General features: G+C 50.4%; 1 protein-coding gene across 7 annotated transcripts in view; it reads right to left on the bottom strand.

The window, feature by feature from the left end:
• The window catches only part of itpr1b (inositol 1,4,5-trisphosphate receptor, type 1b), a 116,655-nt gene that overhangs the window by 46,026 nt on the left and 53,346 nt on the right, over window positions 1-17,283 (bottom strand). For 6 of the 7 annotated variants that reach the window (XM_035520174.1, XM_035520178.1, XM_035520177.1 and 3 more), the window contains 5 exons: window positions 15,454-15,489; window positions 13,899-13,946; window positions 12,438-12,567; window positions 10,935-11,122; window positions 1-144 (listed from right to left, as the gene is read on the bottom strand). The exon at window positions 1-144 is cut by the window's left edge and continues 40 nt beyond it. In XM_035520174.1, the coding sequence (XP_035376067.1) occupies window positions 1-144; window positions 10,935-11,122; window positions 12,438-12,567; window positions 13,899-13,946; window positions 15,454-15,489 (546 nt within the window). The remainder of the gene's footprint in view (window positions 145-10,934; window positions 11,123-12,437; window positions 12,568-13,898; window positions 13,947-15,453; window positions 15,490-17,283) is intronic. The other variant, XM_035520175.1, reaches the window with a different exon arrangement.

The raw sequence follows: 17,283 nt of genomic DNA, 5'->3' as shown, positions 1-17,283 counted from the left end.
GTCTTTCCGCTTGCTGCTCAGGTCGCTTGTGTTGACCGTGACGGTGGCTTTGATCTCCTGCTGCGCCAGCTTCATGCGCTCGTAGAACACCTTGAAGAACTTCTCCGACTTATTGTCACGCGTCAGTCGGATAAAGAACGACCGCTGCAGAAGGACAGAGTGCCCGAGAGAAAACAGATGAGTTTGGGGGGGGGGGGGGGGGGGGGGTTAGAAAAACAAGGCAAACGATGCATCAAGACCCTGCGGTTGCATTTGAGAAACTAGAAGCATAATTCCGAGGTGCGTGGCACGGTTTGAGCGGGATGCGTTCGGTAGGCTCAGGAACGAGGGAGGGCAGATCGGCCGCGACCTCGCCGACCCGACGGTGTACAGCCTCTAGCCAAATGTGGGCAGGAAGGGGGAAACACCCTGACCGCATGGGGCGGGTTCCCTGCGCAGGAATTCCCCTCCAAAGCTCAGCGGCACACCAGCCAGGCTAGCAGGAGACGGTGGCGTGGTGGGGGCTGGGACATAGGAGAGCGCAGAGCAGAGCCGCCCATCACCCTAACGAGTCGCAGCCGAGAGACAGGCCGCTTCCATGTCCGCCTGCTCAGTTTGCACGTCCCTCCCACAGACATGTTTACTGCCAGCTGAGCTCACGCCACCGTCGTTACATAACAAACACACACACACACACACACACACACACACACACACACACACACACACACACACACACACACACACACACACACACACACACACACACGTGCACGCTTGCTCACGTGAATAACCTGTAGTGACTCCCTCAGCTCACCTGACTTAACACCATCTGCCTCCTGGCAATGATGTATCCATAGTGATGGCAAACACACACACACACACACACACACAGAACAGAGAGACAGAAACCAAGGGGGCTCAGCCCAACATGACAATCATTTGTTTACTCAACAGTAGTAAAATGTCTCAGCAGTAAAGTGTGGCAGTGGTAGCTCAGTGGTTAAGTACTCAACTGCTCAAGTTGTACTCTGTCTTAACTGTAAGTCGCTTTGGATAAAAGCGTCAGCTAAATGCCGTACATGTACATATCTCAACAGTAAAGAAGAAGGTTAGGTCTCCAGAATTACATACCGGAGAACGAAACACTGCCACAGGGCCATATTACATTAAATCAAGATCAGTGTGCAGTTCTGTGGTGGATGGCAGGGGTTTGCTGGAAGGTTATACAGCGTTTGTTCACTGGTATATCCTGTCCTACTTTCCTATTTTTTTGTTTGTTTTCCTCCTTCCCAACAATCCCTCCTTATATAAGCCCATAATCAGCTGAGTAGCTGAAGGGACCAAGAGGAACACAGAGAGAGAGAGAGAGAGAGAGAGAGAGAGAGAGAGAGAGAGAGAGAGAGAGAGAGAGAGAGAGAGAGAGAGAGAGAGAGAGAGAGAGAGAGAGAGAGAGTCACACTCTCACCCTCTAGGCCAGGAAAAAGGAGGGAAAACAGGCACATAGGAAAATCCTGCCCTACTTTCACCAGCCAAAGCGGCACGAAACCAACGTGTGTTGTGTCAGAGCGTGAGGGGGAGGGGCCGGAGCAGGAGGCGGAGCAGGAGGCGGGGCCATCAGTTGGATTCTAGGGCAGTTTTGAAAGCCTGTTACATAACCTGCCTTCTTTCCAGGTTAAACTCGCTCACACTGTTTCACACTTAAGGGAATAGAACACGCACGCACGCACATATACTTAGACAGAAAGAAAAGACACAGAACTGAGGACTCCAAGACATGTCTATTAAAAATTTTTTTTTGAAAATTTAACTTCCTAATGTTTCATAGGCACGTCAAGAGCAAAATCAAAAGGACGAGGAACCAGGTTTGAAACGGCTATTAGAAATAATAATAATAATAATCCGTGTCATTTCTTCAGCGAGGCTCGTCAGCAAAAGCATCCCCATCAGATGAAGGCTCGCAGGGCAGCTCAGCAGAGGGGTTACATAAGCAGTTCACCACGTCACTGAGTTCAAAAGCAGCAAGCACGAGTGTAAACAACCCGCCGGGACCGGGCCAGCGCCCGAGTCCAACCGTGTGGCAGAGAGAAAAGATGCGTGCGCCCATTCCACAACGCCCCACACCCCCCCCGGCCGAAAGAAAAACCCTGCCGACTGCTCAGAAGGGAAGGAAGCAGAGGGGCGGCGTGGACAGCAGGACTCGAGCTGCCTCCTCGTAAAGATGACGGCCGCGCAGCAGCTGTCGGGCCCTGTCGTCGCGGCGCTCCCTGCCTACGACGGATGCCTGCCTTGTTGCTAACGTGCTGCGTGACATTAGATGCGTGTCAGACTGAGTCATTTTAGGTAAAGGCAAAAAAACAAACAAAAAAAAAACAAAAAGAAAAAAGACAAACAAAATGTTTCATTTCCTTTATTAAAGCCCTCAGGTCCCGTCAGGCTTAATGCAGCCGGGGAACGTTATTGCTGTTAAATGGTTGGGACTGAGCCCCACCCAGGGCGACTTTAAGACGCAAGTCCCTTCTAACGCATCACACGGCGTATCTGTTCAGCCAGCACAGGTCGGACGGACTCCGGATAGTGGCTTTCGTACCCGGCGTTCCGAACTCGGGACCCGTGCTGGTACCACCGGTGATTAATTGCCCCACTGGCCCTCAAGAGTCTTAAAATAGAGTTGGTCATTTGATAAGATGGAAAACAGGAGCCCAATGTCCCAGTTTATCTCTTGGCTAGACTCAAAGGGTACAAACCCCCGTTCCGTCCCCCCCCCGCCCAGAGTGTTTCACATCCACACACAGCTGCAGGTGGTTACGACCCCAACTGTTGATTGCGCTCACCAAAATAGGCTGTGTGCGCACGTGGGCTCAGCGTGTGTGCGTGTGCACGCACCTGTGTGCACACATGTGGGCTCAGCGCGTGTTTGCATGCCTGTGCGCGTGCCCGAGGACTCATCCACTTCAAAAATTTTATTTGAATCAAATCAACTCGTATCAAATCAACTTAGTCTGCGTGAAGAGTGGTGGGATGTATAGTTAGCTGTGCAGAAGGGGTGGGGCGTGTGTGTGTGTGTGTGTGTGGGTAGGCAGGCAAGGGACTCCCTCTTAAGGAGAGGATGACAGCAGCTTGGAAAAGCGCGTTGCTCTCCAGGCGGTCATCCATCGTCTGTGTGTTTAGCTCCCGTGGCCCGGGACCCAGGTGGGGCTGCCGGTCCGTTTTCAATCCCCGGGTGCATCCGGGGCCAGACCTGACAGGGGCCCGCATGCCACACAACGTGCTAGTGTTACTACTGAATGGGAGCCGGTAGGAGGCTGGCTAGCGTTCTGCCAGCTGCTCCGTGGGAGATTTCATTCATTGTCGGCCCTGGAGCGGGCAACCGCACCGGAAGAGCCCCGGCAGGGGCGGGTGGGTGTGGGCGAGGCCCTCAGCCCCAGGCCTGCACGCGGAGGGAAGCGGGCCAGGCTACGACTGCGGCACCTTCTCTCCACCTCCTCTTCACTGGCTTGCTTCTCTGTTCTTCGCTCTCGTTTTCATTCGTCTCTCGTGCTCTCTCTCTCTCGCTCGCTCTCCACGGTGCACTCACCCACCCTTCTGGCGCTCCCTTCCTCTGCCGGTCTGATGCACCACCCCAACCTCCCCCCACCTCCCCCCCCTCATCCAGATCTTGGCATCAACAAGGGGATGTTACATAAGATCTATTTATAGGCGCTCGGCTCGCCTGCCTGGCTCGCGGCAGTTCTCAGCTAGCGGCCGCCGTTCCGCCGGCCCTGTAACCACGGGAACATGCTTACCGAACCACAGCGAGGGACACTGGGAGAGGGAAAGACAGAGAGAGAGAGAGAGAGAGAGAGAGAGAGAGAGAGAGAGAGAGGGGGGGGGGGGAGGGAGGACGGCCAGTGCATCCTTCCCGCTGTAACTACAGCCGCAATAATAAAGCTGTCACCTCCAACGCAGCATGAGCCTGCTGCCATACTCAGATTAGCGTCGGAGCAGACAAACGCCCACATCTCTCTCTCCCTCACACATACACACACGCGCGCGTGCAGCAAAGCTTGCCAACATACACACACTTGTTCTTACATATTGTTGCATTCAATCCAACCAGCTTAGGACCTAACATTAAAACGCGAACGCGAACACACACACACACACACACACACACACACACACTTTTGGCCATAGTATGGAATCTAGATCATCATATTCCCTAGTGATTTTTATACAACGCAATCATTTTGCACAACCACACACTGTAAAACATCTACAGTCACACACACACACACACACCGTGGCTAATTCAGTCACATGCTTGCAGGAAGTCCCCTAGCACATACACGTGCACACGCGCACACACAAAACGGAACTTTCTGGAAGAAACCCTGGAATGGCTACTGGTATTGTGGAGCTGTGATATGTCCTCACCACACAGTGAGGGGGAACCAGTGATTAGACCCACAAAAGACATACATACAGTTTCCTGTTTATCAGGAAGTTGTTGATCTATACGTGGAGAGACTGGTCTGTTTTTTAGGGCAGTTTGTTTAGTACACAGCTGGTGTTCTGACATGTGGACCTGTATTATATTTACAAGTGTCCTTTCTAGCCACTGGATTGTTTTTTTTACTTTCCTCAAGGTCAAACCAGCTCAGGGCCACACACACACACACACACACACACACACACACACACACACACACACACACACACACACACACACACACACACGCTAGACTAAACTCTCATCACAGTTTTAGCAGCAAAAGCCATAATAATGGATCCTGTGTTTTGTTTTCATTAAGCCAAATGCTTGTGTGTGTGCGTTGCAGAGCCGTATGACAACACCTGATGAGGCAGGAGCTTGCTGGGGCTTCTACCCATAGTGGTGAGAACCCAGAAAACTTCATCCACTTCGTCAGTGAGAGAACCCCGCTGGTCAGGGGAAACTGCCCTGAACCGCCCAGAAATAGGCACTTCCCTGCCCCGCACACACCACACTCGCCCTCACACCCCACACAGCCCCACGCGGTTCTACACCCCACACCCCAATCTACCCTGCAGTCCCTCATACCCCACAATGCCCCAAGCTGTCCCTCACACCCCAGGCTAACCCTCACACCACCCCACGCTGTCCCTCACACTCGACCCTACCCCATGCGTCCCCTAGTAACACCCCCCCCCCCCCCCCAATCAGGATGGGCCAGCGTAGCCTCGGGTAAGCCTGCGTCCAGTGTTGACAAAGCAGGCGGAGCCACCAAGCCCGGCAGGCGGAGGCCGCGTGGAACAGAGCGAAACTTAGACCAGTGAAACGGAGAGCCCTGATATGTAGAGTTACAGAGCGAGGCGGTAAATAAGGCCAAGAGCACTAGACAGGAACCTCTCCCTCTCTCTCTCTCTCTCTCTCTCTCTCTCTCTCTCTCTCTCTCTCACAGCAGGTGAGGTTCAGTATTCCCACCTGTTCCTCTACGTTAGGTACTGGGGGAGAGGTGTGTAATAACTGCGTAAAAGCAGAAGGCACTGGCCCTGGAAGGCGATGCCGCATTTATTACATAACACAACCCGACGCACATTACACAACACAGCCCGCTTTACGAGTGTACCATTGCATCTGCAAGTACAACTCTGACCGCCATGGAGCAGGAAGGTGCACCCGCACGTCTGTGCTCATCTTGTTTCACGTGGGAGCCCCAACCTCTCACACACACACACACACACACACACACACACACACACACACACGTGAGCGCTGGCCAGTGCCAGCCTCTTTCAGGCAAAGTTATGTGGGTCAGGAGATAATGTTTAATGGAAAGCGTGTGTGAGGGCGGTAAGCAACAGGTGCAAATGGCGACCTGAAACCACTGTGAAATGGAACGCTGCGTCGAGGAGGAAGAGGAAGGGTCTGTTCCCCCACCCCCCAGCAGGGACACGAAACTCCAAGTTACATAACACACGGAGCAGCGTGCCTCTGATAGGGAGAGCGTTAACGCAGGCTGGGTAAGGACATCTCAGCCAATCCTCCCTCGCTGGCGTCCTCCTTTCTGAAGCCGTTTATGAGCGTGGGGAGTTGACTGGCCAATCCAGCGGCAGAACTGACCGGAGGGGCAATAAAGGAGACTTCCGAGTGGAAAGTGGCAGGACAGGGCGGACGTGTGAGGTGGAGCGACCCAGACAGCGCAGGGCAAGGAAGGCCGGGCTTCTGCTGGTTCTACTGACCCCCCCCCCACACACACACACACACACACACACACACACAGCAGACCTCCCAGCTGCGCTGTCATAGAATTCTACTCTATTAATACTTTTCTAAGGAGCCTCCAGGCCTGTAGGCAAGCAAATGGATGAGGGGGAGGAGACTTCCAAATATAACACCCCCCCCCCACCAACTCTCTCTCTCACACACACGCGCGCACATGCACACTGCTGCAGGACCACTCTACCCCTCCTTAACAAACTCCTAAGAATTCGGCATCATGGAAATTAGGAATGTTGTATTTTTTAGATTCATCAGATGGGGAATTGTCAAGAGCACGAGAATCGACATGTAAGCCATGGAACGGCCGTTAACCGGCTAGACCATCATAGAAAAAAAAATTAGACGCTCAATTTCTTGCTCATCAAATTTAAGATCTTGAGAAAGGACCTTGTGCCCGGAGCTCTGTCCACCATGTCTTTTCACAAGCACTGAGACCACGCGTTCTTGTGGGAGACTGACCTTTGCACAACCTGCAGACTATCTGCCGTTGTCTCGAGGAGCCTGCTGACACATCCTTTCGAAGCGATTTGCCCGTGTCTGTTTGGCATGCAAACGCACACATCTACACGGCGCTGCATGGGTTTATGGGACCTAGATCACAGTATTCTGAGTGCAGTAATGCATCTCTACGTGGGGAGATAATTTAGATGCTTATGAAAATGAAAATGTGTGTACAGACATCATTGTCAGAATTATTGTGTATGTGTGTGCGCACGCGCGTATGTGTATGTGTGAGAGCGAGAGAGAGCGAGAGCTATAATCAGACAAGCCCTGTGTTTATACACAAGCATAGATGCACGACTTCCTGACCATTTGTATGTGTGTCTGAGCATGTGCATGCATGTATGAGAGTGTGAGTGCACGCAAGAGTTTGTGTGTCTGTGCGAACATTGTGTGTGTGTGCCTGCTTATGCACGTGCATGTGTGTGTGTGTGTGTGTGTGTGAGAGAGAGAGAGAGAGAGAGATGGAGACTTGCTGCCCACTCTCTCTAGCCGCCAGAAAAGAGGGGGCGAATACTTCCGTCATGGGTCATCCACAACTCCAGTTCTCTCACAACTCAACTACTTCTCCCACGTCTCTCTCGCTCTCTCTCTCGCTCTCTTTTTTCTTTCCCCTTCTTCCTAATATTAGTCACCATTCAGCATGTCCTGTCTGACCTCTCCCTCTCCCTCTCTCTCTCCGTCTGTCTGTCTCGCTCTCTGTGGTCAAGAATATTACAGGCCTTTTACATCTGGGCTTTCAGCCAATAGCAGGATCATATTTCATGCGAGGTGGCATGTGTAGGTTCCCAGTGCATTTTCTACCGTTTAAGCTGCCTCTAATCATAGCGTGGGCTTTGACAAGAATCATAACGTCTTAATGATATACATCACACACACACACACACACACACCTGAGCAAACAGTTCGACATGCACTGAATCCTACAGGAACCCTACTGCAGGGAAGTATCTTCAGGCATCCAGGACTGACGTTAGCCAGTGGTGTGTGTGTGTGCATGAGCATGGGTGTGCGCGCATGCATGTGCGTCTGCCTTTACTTTAGGGTTACTCATCACCCCCACAAGGTTTCGCCTTAGCCGATCACGTGTCTTTTGAAGGTGTCATTTTTGGGGGGATAGAGGAATCTCAGTTAGGCACAGCTGAAAGACTAAAGTACAGACTAAAGTACATGTGTAGTCTATCTAAAGGCAGAAGAGGTAATGGACATCCATGAACTGAATTAAGGCTGGATTCTTAAATCCCAGTACCAGAGCGTCACAGCACTAAGCAGTTTAACGACTTTCTCAGACCTTGACTTGGTGAATAAATGAATTTGATCTTTGGGATTAAGAGCATTTGAGCAGGAGGAACACTAAGCTGTGGTGTTTGTTGGTTTGAGTCCTCCAGCTCAACGCTGGACATAGACCTCCCTCTCCACTTCCACTGCTAGACAGACCTCGTCTTAGGGAGTCGAGCTCAGAGCAGCAGGTAGAGAAGCAGGGCACTTGGGAGGCATTTGTCTCCTTGCCGCTGCACCAGCGGTAGCTGCCTCTCCTGTCGGGGGCCAGGATTCAATCCCCTGTCTGGGCCAATAAGAATCCTTGGGCAAGACACCCAACGCTCCACTCGCCTACCTCTGTAACCGGACTGAAAAACACAAAGTTAAACGTAAAAATGTCTTGAAGAGGAAACAAATCAAGCGTGTTGCGCCTCAGAGGTTATGTTTCAAATCTGGCCAGCCTGCCGGCCTTTCCGCATAACGACCCCTGCCGCGTGACAGCCATATACGCAAAGCTATAAGCAAATGTCTCTCTTCATTTTGTAACGGGGTCTTCCTATTCGTAGGGGTTGGTGATCGTTTGGCGCTCGTGTTGGAAGTGCATGTGCACTGAAAGGCACGCTGGCAGGATACATCACCAAGTATTCAGTACTGATGTGTCATGCCAATATCAAAGAGAGAGTGGCTGACAAACAAACATGTCACACCTGTGTGTGTTTTTGTGAGAAACTCCCTAATTAGTAAAATGATCAATTCCAACTCAGGTGTGGGGGGAAAAAGGCTGGCATGTTACAACTGTTAGTGTTCTCCACACACACACACACACACACAGGTGTCTTGCACTAGCAGAAAAGGGTGTGCATATATTTGCCCCTCCTCTCGTTACCATGAAAAACAAAAGGTCTTCTGTGTGGGAAACAGAGCAGGAGGTCTCCTCTTACACAACAGACAGCAATGTGATGCACCCGCTGATACCCAGAGGCTTCCACTCACCCACTCATTCACTCACGTTAGGGGGAGTTGGGAATTAGGTCCTGGGCTTGGAGTAGCTGACATGGCAGAGCAGGAAGCTGCTCTGGGATATTACCAGAGAGAGACAATCAGGGTTTAAGCTCTGCACACACACACACACACACACACACACACACACACACACATCTTGGGTAGTGGTGACATTGAGTCACATCAGCATCACCATGGAAACAAACAGGGGCATAGAAGGCAAGACCTTGACTCAGGCACACTGGATGCTTGGAACGTGATGTAATAGGTGAGTGTGTGTGCGGATCTAATAGGTAAAGTGAACGTAGTGCATGTTTCATTGTTATAAGGACGCATCTTACAGCAGATGGATTGGTCAATGGAAAATGAGGGAGGGAGAGAGAGAGAGAAAGAAAGAGAAACTTCACTGTAGAAGTCAAAATAGAGAATAGAATCATCTAGAAACAGAAGCAAAGCAGCAGTTGTCCTCTTAACCGCACACACCCAAACACACACATGCATCTTCGGTGGTTTTTAAACATCCGGGCCAAACTCGCCCCACAGGTGACAATGCAGTTGTGTTGAAGGTCATGTGCACCTGCACTACACAGCAGGGTATTAAACCAGGCCCCCCCACGCACACACTCAGACACCAGTGGCTAGAAAAGAAGTCTGCTTCCTATGTCACTATCATCTCTCTCTGCTCTCTTCCTCCCCATCTCTCTCTGCCCTGGTTCACGCAGTGAGCAGCGACCCAGTTTGGGTGTGTGTTTGTGTGTGTGTGTGTAGCATAGCTGCAGTGGTATGATGTGAGTGCAGCCTGGCTTATGCAACAGACCCTCATGTGAGCCGTTTTGTGTGTGAGCTGGCGAGAATTCGCAGGAGCTTCAGGTAGAATAGCTATGCAAATAAGCCCATTACACAACCCGATCTGTTTGTGCAAGCGCACACATTCACACACACGCACCCCACCAACGTGCACACACATAATATAAAACAGAACACACACATAGCCCAACATAAACTCTGCCAAGAGATGAAATGTAATTGTCCTATACACACCCTCCCAAACACACCTCCACCCGCGCACAACCTCGCTGTGAGGTTAGCGGATTGCCGGGTTGCTACAGCAACACGGGGGTGGGGGGTGGGTGGGGGTTGTTGTAGACAGTGACGTAAGAGGAGTTGCTCAGTGCTGGAGTGATCCCAAGAGACCGATAATACCCCTCTTCCTCTCTCTTTCCCTCCATCGCTTCACTCCTTTCTCTGCTCTCTCTCCACACCTCCGCCTCTCGTCTTTTCCCTCATCCCTTTCTCCTCTCCGCGCTATATGTACCTCGTTTTCTAGTTCTTTTGCCTGTAACCACACCTATTCATCCATCCATGCACTAACGCCGCGCGATACGGACAGGAGCACCGGTCCACGCTTCACTGGCTCCATGAGGTGGGTTCACCATGCGTCGTAGCATGTTCAGAGCACACGACCCCTCCACTGACTGGAAGACAGTTTAAGGTTGGCCTGTGTTATCCCAACGTTACTCATCTGTAAACGTGGCTCGACGCAACCAATAAAATCTCTCGTTTCGATGCCCATAGCACACTATAACTTCAGTGATTCGTTCCAAGGTTTATTTGCATACTTTTGCAAAGGCCAATACTGCAATGGTGACTAACACACAATACACTGAACACCTAAACTAACTTTCTCACTGGCTCACTCACTCAGCTCTGCTCAGTAGCCCTGACCCAGAACGTGAGCGCCACGCTCCTCAATCCCATGGCGTCTGTCCAATCGGATCGCTTCCACCTGGTCACGTGACCGCCGACTCCAGGACGGCACCTCTACATGTGGTGCCCCGTTCAGCCCATATGCGCCCACCGCAGTGTGGAAGACCACGCACCGTGCGGTGAGATCGAGGGGGAACGCAGGCGCTGCAAAGATTGGACTGGAACCAAACTGGGCTCTTACTTGTATGACGGTGTTTCCGCCCTCGAGCAAGGCGATGGCCAACAGGATGCTCTCCTGGAAGATGCGGTCCGTGGTGGCGTTCATGATGAGGTCGATGACCAGGTCAGACGCGCCCTCTTTATCGAGGTGGCACTGCACCTCGGCCAGGGTCATCTCCCCCCGCGTGACCGCCGACCCCCCGCTGCCTGCTGGGCAGGGAGGCGAGAATTAGGACCAGAGGTCCTCCATTCAACCAGGCAAAACAAACAGGTCAACGGGGTCAGGTGAGGACGCATTGCCTGCAGTGCAGAGACACTGTACAGTCAGAGCTGCACTTTCTGATGGTGAAATATCTGAGCAAATACACCAACATTACAAAAATTAGACGAAACACTAACTAGGTAACTAATTAATTAACTCCACCCCCCCCCCCCAAACACACACACGCGCACGCACAATGGTATTGAAAACTTTTTGTAAACTCCTTTATGTATTTATTGAACTATGCATTTTTCATCCTTTTCACTTCTTTACTTTTCTCGTCTTGACTGCAAGTATTCTTTTAGTTCTTAATTTCCTTATTATTGCAACAGTTCATTCATGTTTTCTGACTGGCAGTACAGTAAATGAACATGATCTTATGCCTATAAAGCTGACTGAATTGAGAGAGAGAGAGAGAGAGAGAGAGTAGAAGGAAAGGGGAAACAAAAGGCAGACAGACACAAACAGACTTCCTTCAACAGTTTTGTCCACAGGTTATTCACACAGGAGCGTGGGCACCCTGCTCCTGTTGCCTAGCAACAGCAATGATGGCTCTGATTAGGTGGGACACAGCCGGTTACAAAGGGTGACGAGGTCAGGGATGTGGGGAGGGGTGGGATAGCGAGAGAGAGGGTTGAGCAGAAAGGGTGGGAAAAGGAAAGGTGGAAAAAATGGACACACACCGTCACACCTGTGGATGGAGCATGACACATATACACTCTTGTGAATAGACACTGTAGGTCTCTCTCTCTCTCTCTCACACTCACACACACACACACACACACACACACACACACACTCACACACACACACTCACACACACACTCACACACACACTCACACACACACTCACACACACACTCACACACACTCACACACACACTCACACACACACACACTCACACACACACTCACACACACACTCACACACACACTCACACACACACTCACACACACACACTCACACACACACACTCACACACACACACTCACACACACACACTCACACACACACACTCACACACACACACTCACACACACACTCACACACACACACTCACACACACACTCACACACACACTCACACACACACTCTCACACACACTCTCACACACACTCTCACACACACTCTCACACACACTCTCACACACACTCTCACACACACTCTCACACACACTCTCACACACACTCTCACACACACTCTCACACACACACACACACACACACACACACACACACACACACACACACACACACACACACCTGCAGGAGCTTTACTCTGGCCCCCTGGGGCAAGGGGTCCATTGCTGAAGCTGGTCAGGCTGTCTCTCCGCCCTCCTGGCTTGAAGTTGCCATAGTAACGGTTGACTAGGATTTGCCTCAAAGCTTCACCCTGGCAACGGGAGAGGAGACAGAGGCAAAGAAGGACCAGTGTTACCAACGTCACCTCTGAACATCAGACAGCGAACCAGCTGAGACCATCTACCTACTGATGTCACTTTCAGTTCTGAAGAAATCATTGCAAAAGTGTAAAAACTCAACATAAAAGATAATAACAAAAATCTTTTTTTTTCTTTAAAGACAACAAACAAGATACGAAAGGGGGCATATTTATCCTTGCCTGCTGAGATTTAGCCATGAAAATCTTCATTTACACCAGAAGGACCAACAGACAACAGAGCAGAGTTTTATGATATTAGTGCACTGGCCAAATGCAAGCAGAGACACTCTGAGAGAAAGAACCAGAGAGGCTGCCACAGAAGACTGACTCTCACGTCACTGGCTAGGGTGGGGGGTTGTCACCAAAAACACAGAACAAAGCTCACGGTAATCCCACGCAGCAAACATGTCCTAGCACACCCACAGTTACGATCGCGCCAAAGCGCACCAGACGCCGGCTGTCCACCTTGGGGCAGACCCGGGGCAGATTTGCCATGCTTGTTGTGACAAAGGCCTGACGTCGGATCAGTGGTTATTAGGTCACTGCATCACCCCCATCTCAGAGATGTGTAAAAGCAGATCTCACTAACTTCCGCCAGACGTAGCCGGCGGAGGAGTCTACACCCACCGTCCGGACCTTTCGCCAAAGCTCTTGCCTCTGAAGAAAAGGCCTTGAATACCCAGCCTACGCCATGTGACTGTGTCAAGTATATTAAATGCACAAAATAACTGACAAGCAGAGAGGACCACCTCCTCATGGAAACGTGCCCTGATTGGTTAGTACAGCTGAGCCATGTTGAAATTTTTAGTTGCTGTTTACAGAGCCCAGGACAGTTGGTGAAATATTCTCCCACTCTACAGACTCTATTTTAGTGACAGCTGTCAGAATGTAAGCTGGACAGTGAATGTTTTCAGCATGACGGTCTTTAAAAAAACTGCTTACTGCAGCTTTAACCCTAGATCTGTGGTTCTAAAGAAAAAAAACTGGAGCTTCAATTTTAAGGTCCCACTCTTCGGCCATAATTTGTATCAGCTTTAATAAAATGTATCCAGTTTTAAAAAAAGAAAAGTCTGACAACCACAATACCCGAAAACACTACTAATGGAGGGAACGTTTCCAATACAGGAAATCATGTAGCATGAAGACAGGCATGTAGACGTGTAGGAGGACCAATTAGATTTTTTTTTGGGGGGGGGGGGGGGTGAGGTGGAGGGAGGAGCTCCGCACAAGAAAGGGGGGCCATCTGGGGTCAGAGGGCGGGGTCACGCCGTGCCGCCACCTACCCGCTTCTGGTCCTCCAGCTGCTTCTGGGGCTGGCTGGGATCAAGATCCTGAGAGCAAGGCGAGTTAGCAGGAAGCCGTGAAGACAGGGAGGAGGAGGAGGAGGAGGAGGAGGAAGAGCGTGAGGGGTTTGTCCAGGAGTGGGGTGAGGGGATCCGGGAGAACAGAAAGAAAGAAAAGATTAATTCTGTGCACATTGTTCATTTTTAGGTCATGCAAGGGAAAGTGGGGTGGATTACATCCATGCAGTTAAATGAAGGACATGAGAGGTGTGTGTGTGTGTGTGTGTGTGTGTGTGTGTGTGTGTGTGTGTGTGTGTGTGTGAGTGAGTGAGATGGGGAAAACGTGCATCGCTGTGTGTCACAAGCATTGCCTTAACTAGCAATACAGCTTAACCTTCAGAGAGTGAACCAAAAAATATGACTTCTCAAAAGGATTACTAATGTTAAGTGTGTCTTAGGACCTTAAAGAAGGGAATTGTCACCAGGGGTCACTTAGCCAAAAGAGTACACTAAACTTCTGGAGGAACTTCTATTTAGGCATGTCAGTAGTCACATAAGAATGAATGGAATTGGCCTGGTGTGTGTGTGTGTGTGGGGGGGGGGGACGTCATTTCAGAAGGGTGGTTTGGCTCCATTGTATCCGGCCCCTGCCGAGTGCTGAAGAGCACAGTGGGACCATGTTAATTACATAAAAGCAAACGTCACTGCCAGGAGGGGGGTGGGGGACAAAAAAAAAAAATTAAAAAAAAAAAAAAAAAAAAGAAAAACGCAGGCTTTATACAGATTACATAATGGAGCCTGTGCGCTAGTGACACAGAGCACAGACCTTTCCCCCATCTGCCATGGAAAAACACCCAGACACACTCGCACACGCACGCATGCACACACACACACCACCTCAAGTGAAAACACAAAAACAAATCAGCAGGAATATGAATTGCTTAAAAAAACGAGGCCATAGCCAGCTATGTGAGCTGAGCCAAGAGACCAGAAAGAGGTCATGGTACAATTATTAACGAAGGGCAGAGCCACCTAGAGAAAAGCAGGCTGTTTGGTGTGTTTTTGTGTGTGTTTTTGTGTGTGTGTGTGTGTGTGTGTGTGTGTGTGTGTGTATGTATAAGGTTAAGATGGGGCAGTGCATGCCTACATCCATGTCAGATGGGGTGGAGTGTGTGCGTGTGAATGTGCGTCTCATCTGCAATGTATGCTTAATCTGTGCGACTCCGATACTGTGTGTGCTCACGTGTGTGTGCACGCGCACATGTGCGTGTATGTGGCCAAGATGCTTTGCTGCCTGAACAACCGTTCAGGTGTACTTTCCCTTGGCTGTAGCCATACCCCCCCTCTGGTGTAACTCTGTGTGTGTGTGTGTGTGTGTGTGTGTGTGTGTGTGTGTGTGTGTGAGAAAGAGAGAGAAAGGCTCTGATGGGTCCGTGGCAGCATGGAATGCGTCTATGCATACTGGACCTATAGGATGCACTCACTGCCACCTGCAACAACCCATATTCTAGCGGCTAACCGCATTAAACGGCGCGAATATGGGTGTTGAACACACCTCGATGACAGAGTCAGCCTCGGGGGGCGGGGTCAGCTAGTGGAAACAAAAGAATGGTGAGTTAGTGAGCGCACACACAACCGGCAAACCAGCTAGCCACCTCTACTGTGGTGTGTGTGTGTGTGTGTGTGTGTGTGTGTGTGTGTGTGTGTGTGTGTGCGCGCGCGCGCGCGCGCGCGCGCGCGCGTGCGTAAGAGAGAGAGGGAGAGAGAGGAGCCTTGTACCGCTGGCTGAGGCCTAGTCTCCTCATGGATAACCTCACAGGCCTACCCCATGCCATTCACAAAAGTCCGTTACCACAAGGGCAGGGTGGTGGGAATTCTCCTCACACAGACACCGGGACCGGATGTACCTGTGTGGGTGTGCTCTCAGACAACTCGTGCCTTTTACAGTCCGCCTTTACCACACGGGTCGTCTCAGAGACTAGAGTCCACGCAAGACAGGCTGTACACACTGACTTAAAGGGCAAGTTCAGTCACTGGCCCATATTTATTCGTTTGTTTGTCTTTGTCCCAAGACTAGTCAGAAGGAATAATGCCAGGGCTGTGTGTCCTCAGGGTATGAGATCAAACTGTCCCTAGTCCCAGGGAAGTCTTACACGGAGGACAGTAAAGGAACCCATGAAGGCCCGTAGGCCTGTGAAGAACCTGGCCCCTGTCAATCACACACCCGCGCGTGCAGAGAGAGGACACACAGATCAAACTTAAAACACACTCCCACACAAACATATTTTAAGTCCCGTACTTTAGAACATCATAAAATATTCACAACACTTACACAAATTAATTGGTGTAACTTTCAAGTCGTATACACACATTTATTTTTGCTTTTTTTTTTTTTATCAACGTCTGACCTGTGGTCATCTCCATAAGCGCTCATAAATGTCTGTATATGACAAATGTTATGAATATTTGACATAACCAAGCTGTGTGTGTGTGTGTTATGCATGTATGTATGTGTTTTAAGTATTACCTTCTGGTGTTCTTAACGTCTAAGGTCTCCTGTGACAGGTGTGTGTGTGTGTGTGTGTGTGTGTGTGTGTGTGTTTGTGTGTTAGATGGTGTTGTTTTCTATTCTCGTGAGTGCGGAGAAGAAGAAGAAAAAAAAGGAATAGCAAAACAACAAATAAATAAGTGGTGAATGATATATAAACAGTCACAGACAGATAACATGCAGGTTGGGGGGGGGGGGGGGGGGGTAAGGCAAAGCAAAGGGCGGGCACTACCGGGGTCATAGCCAATCAACCGATGCTTTTTGATGACGAGTCAACACTGAATCCAGGCTTGCACACGCAACACGGCACACGCATGTTGGTACGGAGTGCACTTCATGGCACGTCCATCGCGACCCTGGAAGTACCGCGGTTGACTGCAATATGCAAACCCAGAGGGGTCGGGTCTCACACACACACAACCTTGACGCATGGCAATGTTGTCTGACTAATACCGCTACCAGCCAGGAATCTCCCCTTTGTCAAAGATCACTTCGATGACGGGGGGGCGGGGAAACAAAAAACATGCCCATCAATGAACCGTAAGCTGCAACCAAGCTCCGTCGGAGGCCGAGCAGAGAACGCAAGCCTCGTCCCGGGCCGCCTCTTCCGAAAGGCTGCCGCCAAATGGCGTTCCGCCACGACACGAAAGTGGCTGGTGGAACTGCGAAGCGATATATCCGACACAAAGCGATATCTCTGTCGTGTTCACTGTAGAGAAAACCCATCTTTTGGTTTTTGTAAGAGACCTTATTAAAAAAAAAAAAAAAAAGTTCGCCCATATAAAGTGACAGGACGTGTACAATCATTAAAATTCATGGAGACTTTTCTTTAAAACT

This window comes from Electrophorus electricus, chromosome 20 (assembly GCF_013358815.1).
Source record: "Electrophorus electricus isolate fEleEle1 chromosome 20, fEleEle1.pri, whole genome shotgun sequence".
NCBI lineage: Eukaryota > Metazoa > Chordata > Actinopteri > Gymnotiformes > Gymnotidae > Electrophorus > Electrophorus electricus.
This window is presented reverse-complemented; position numbering and strand designations above follow the sequence as displayed.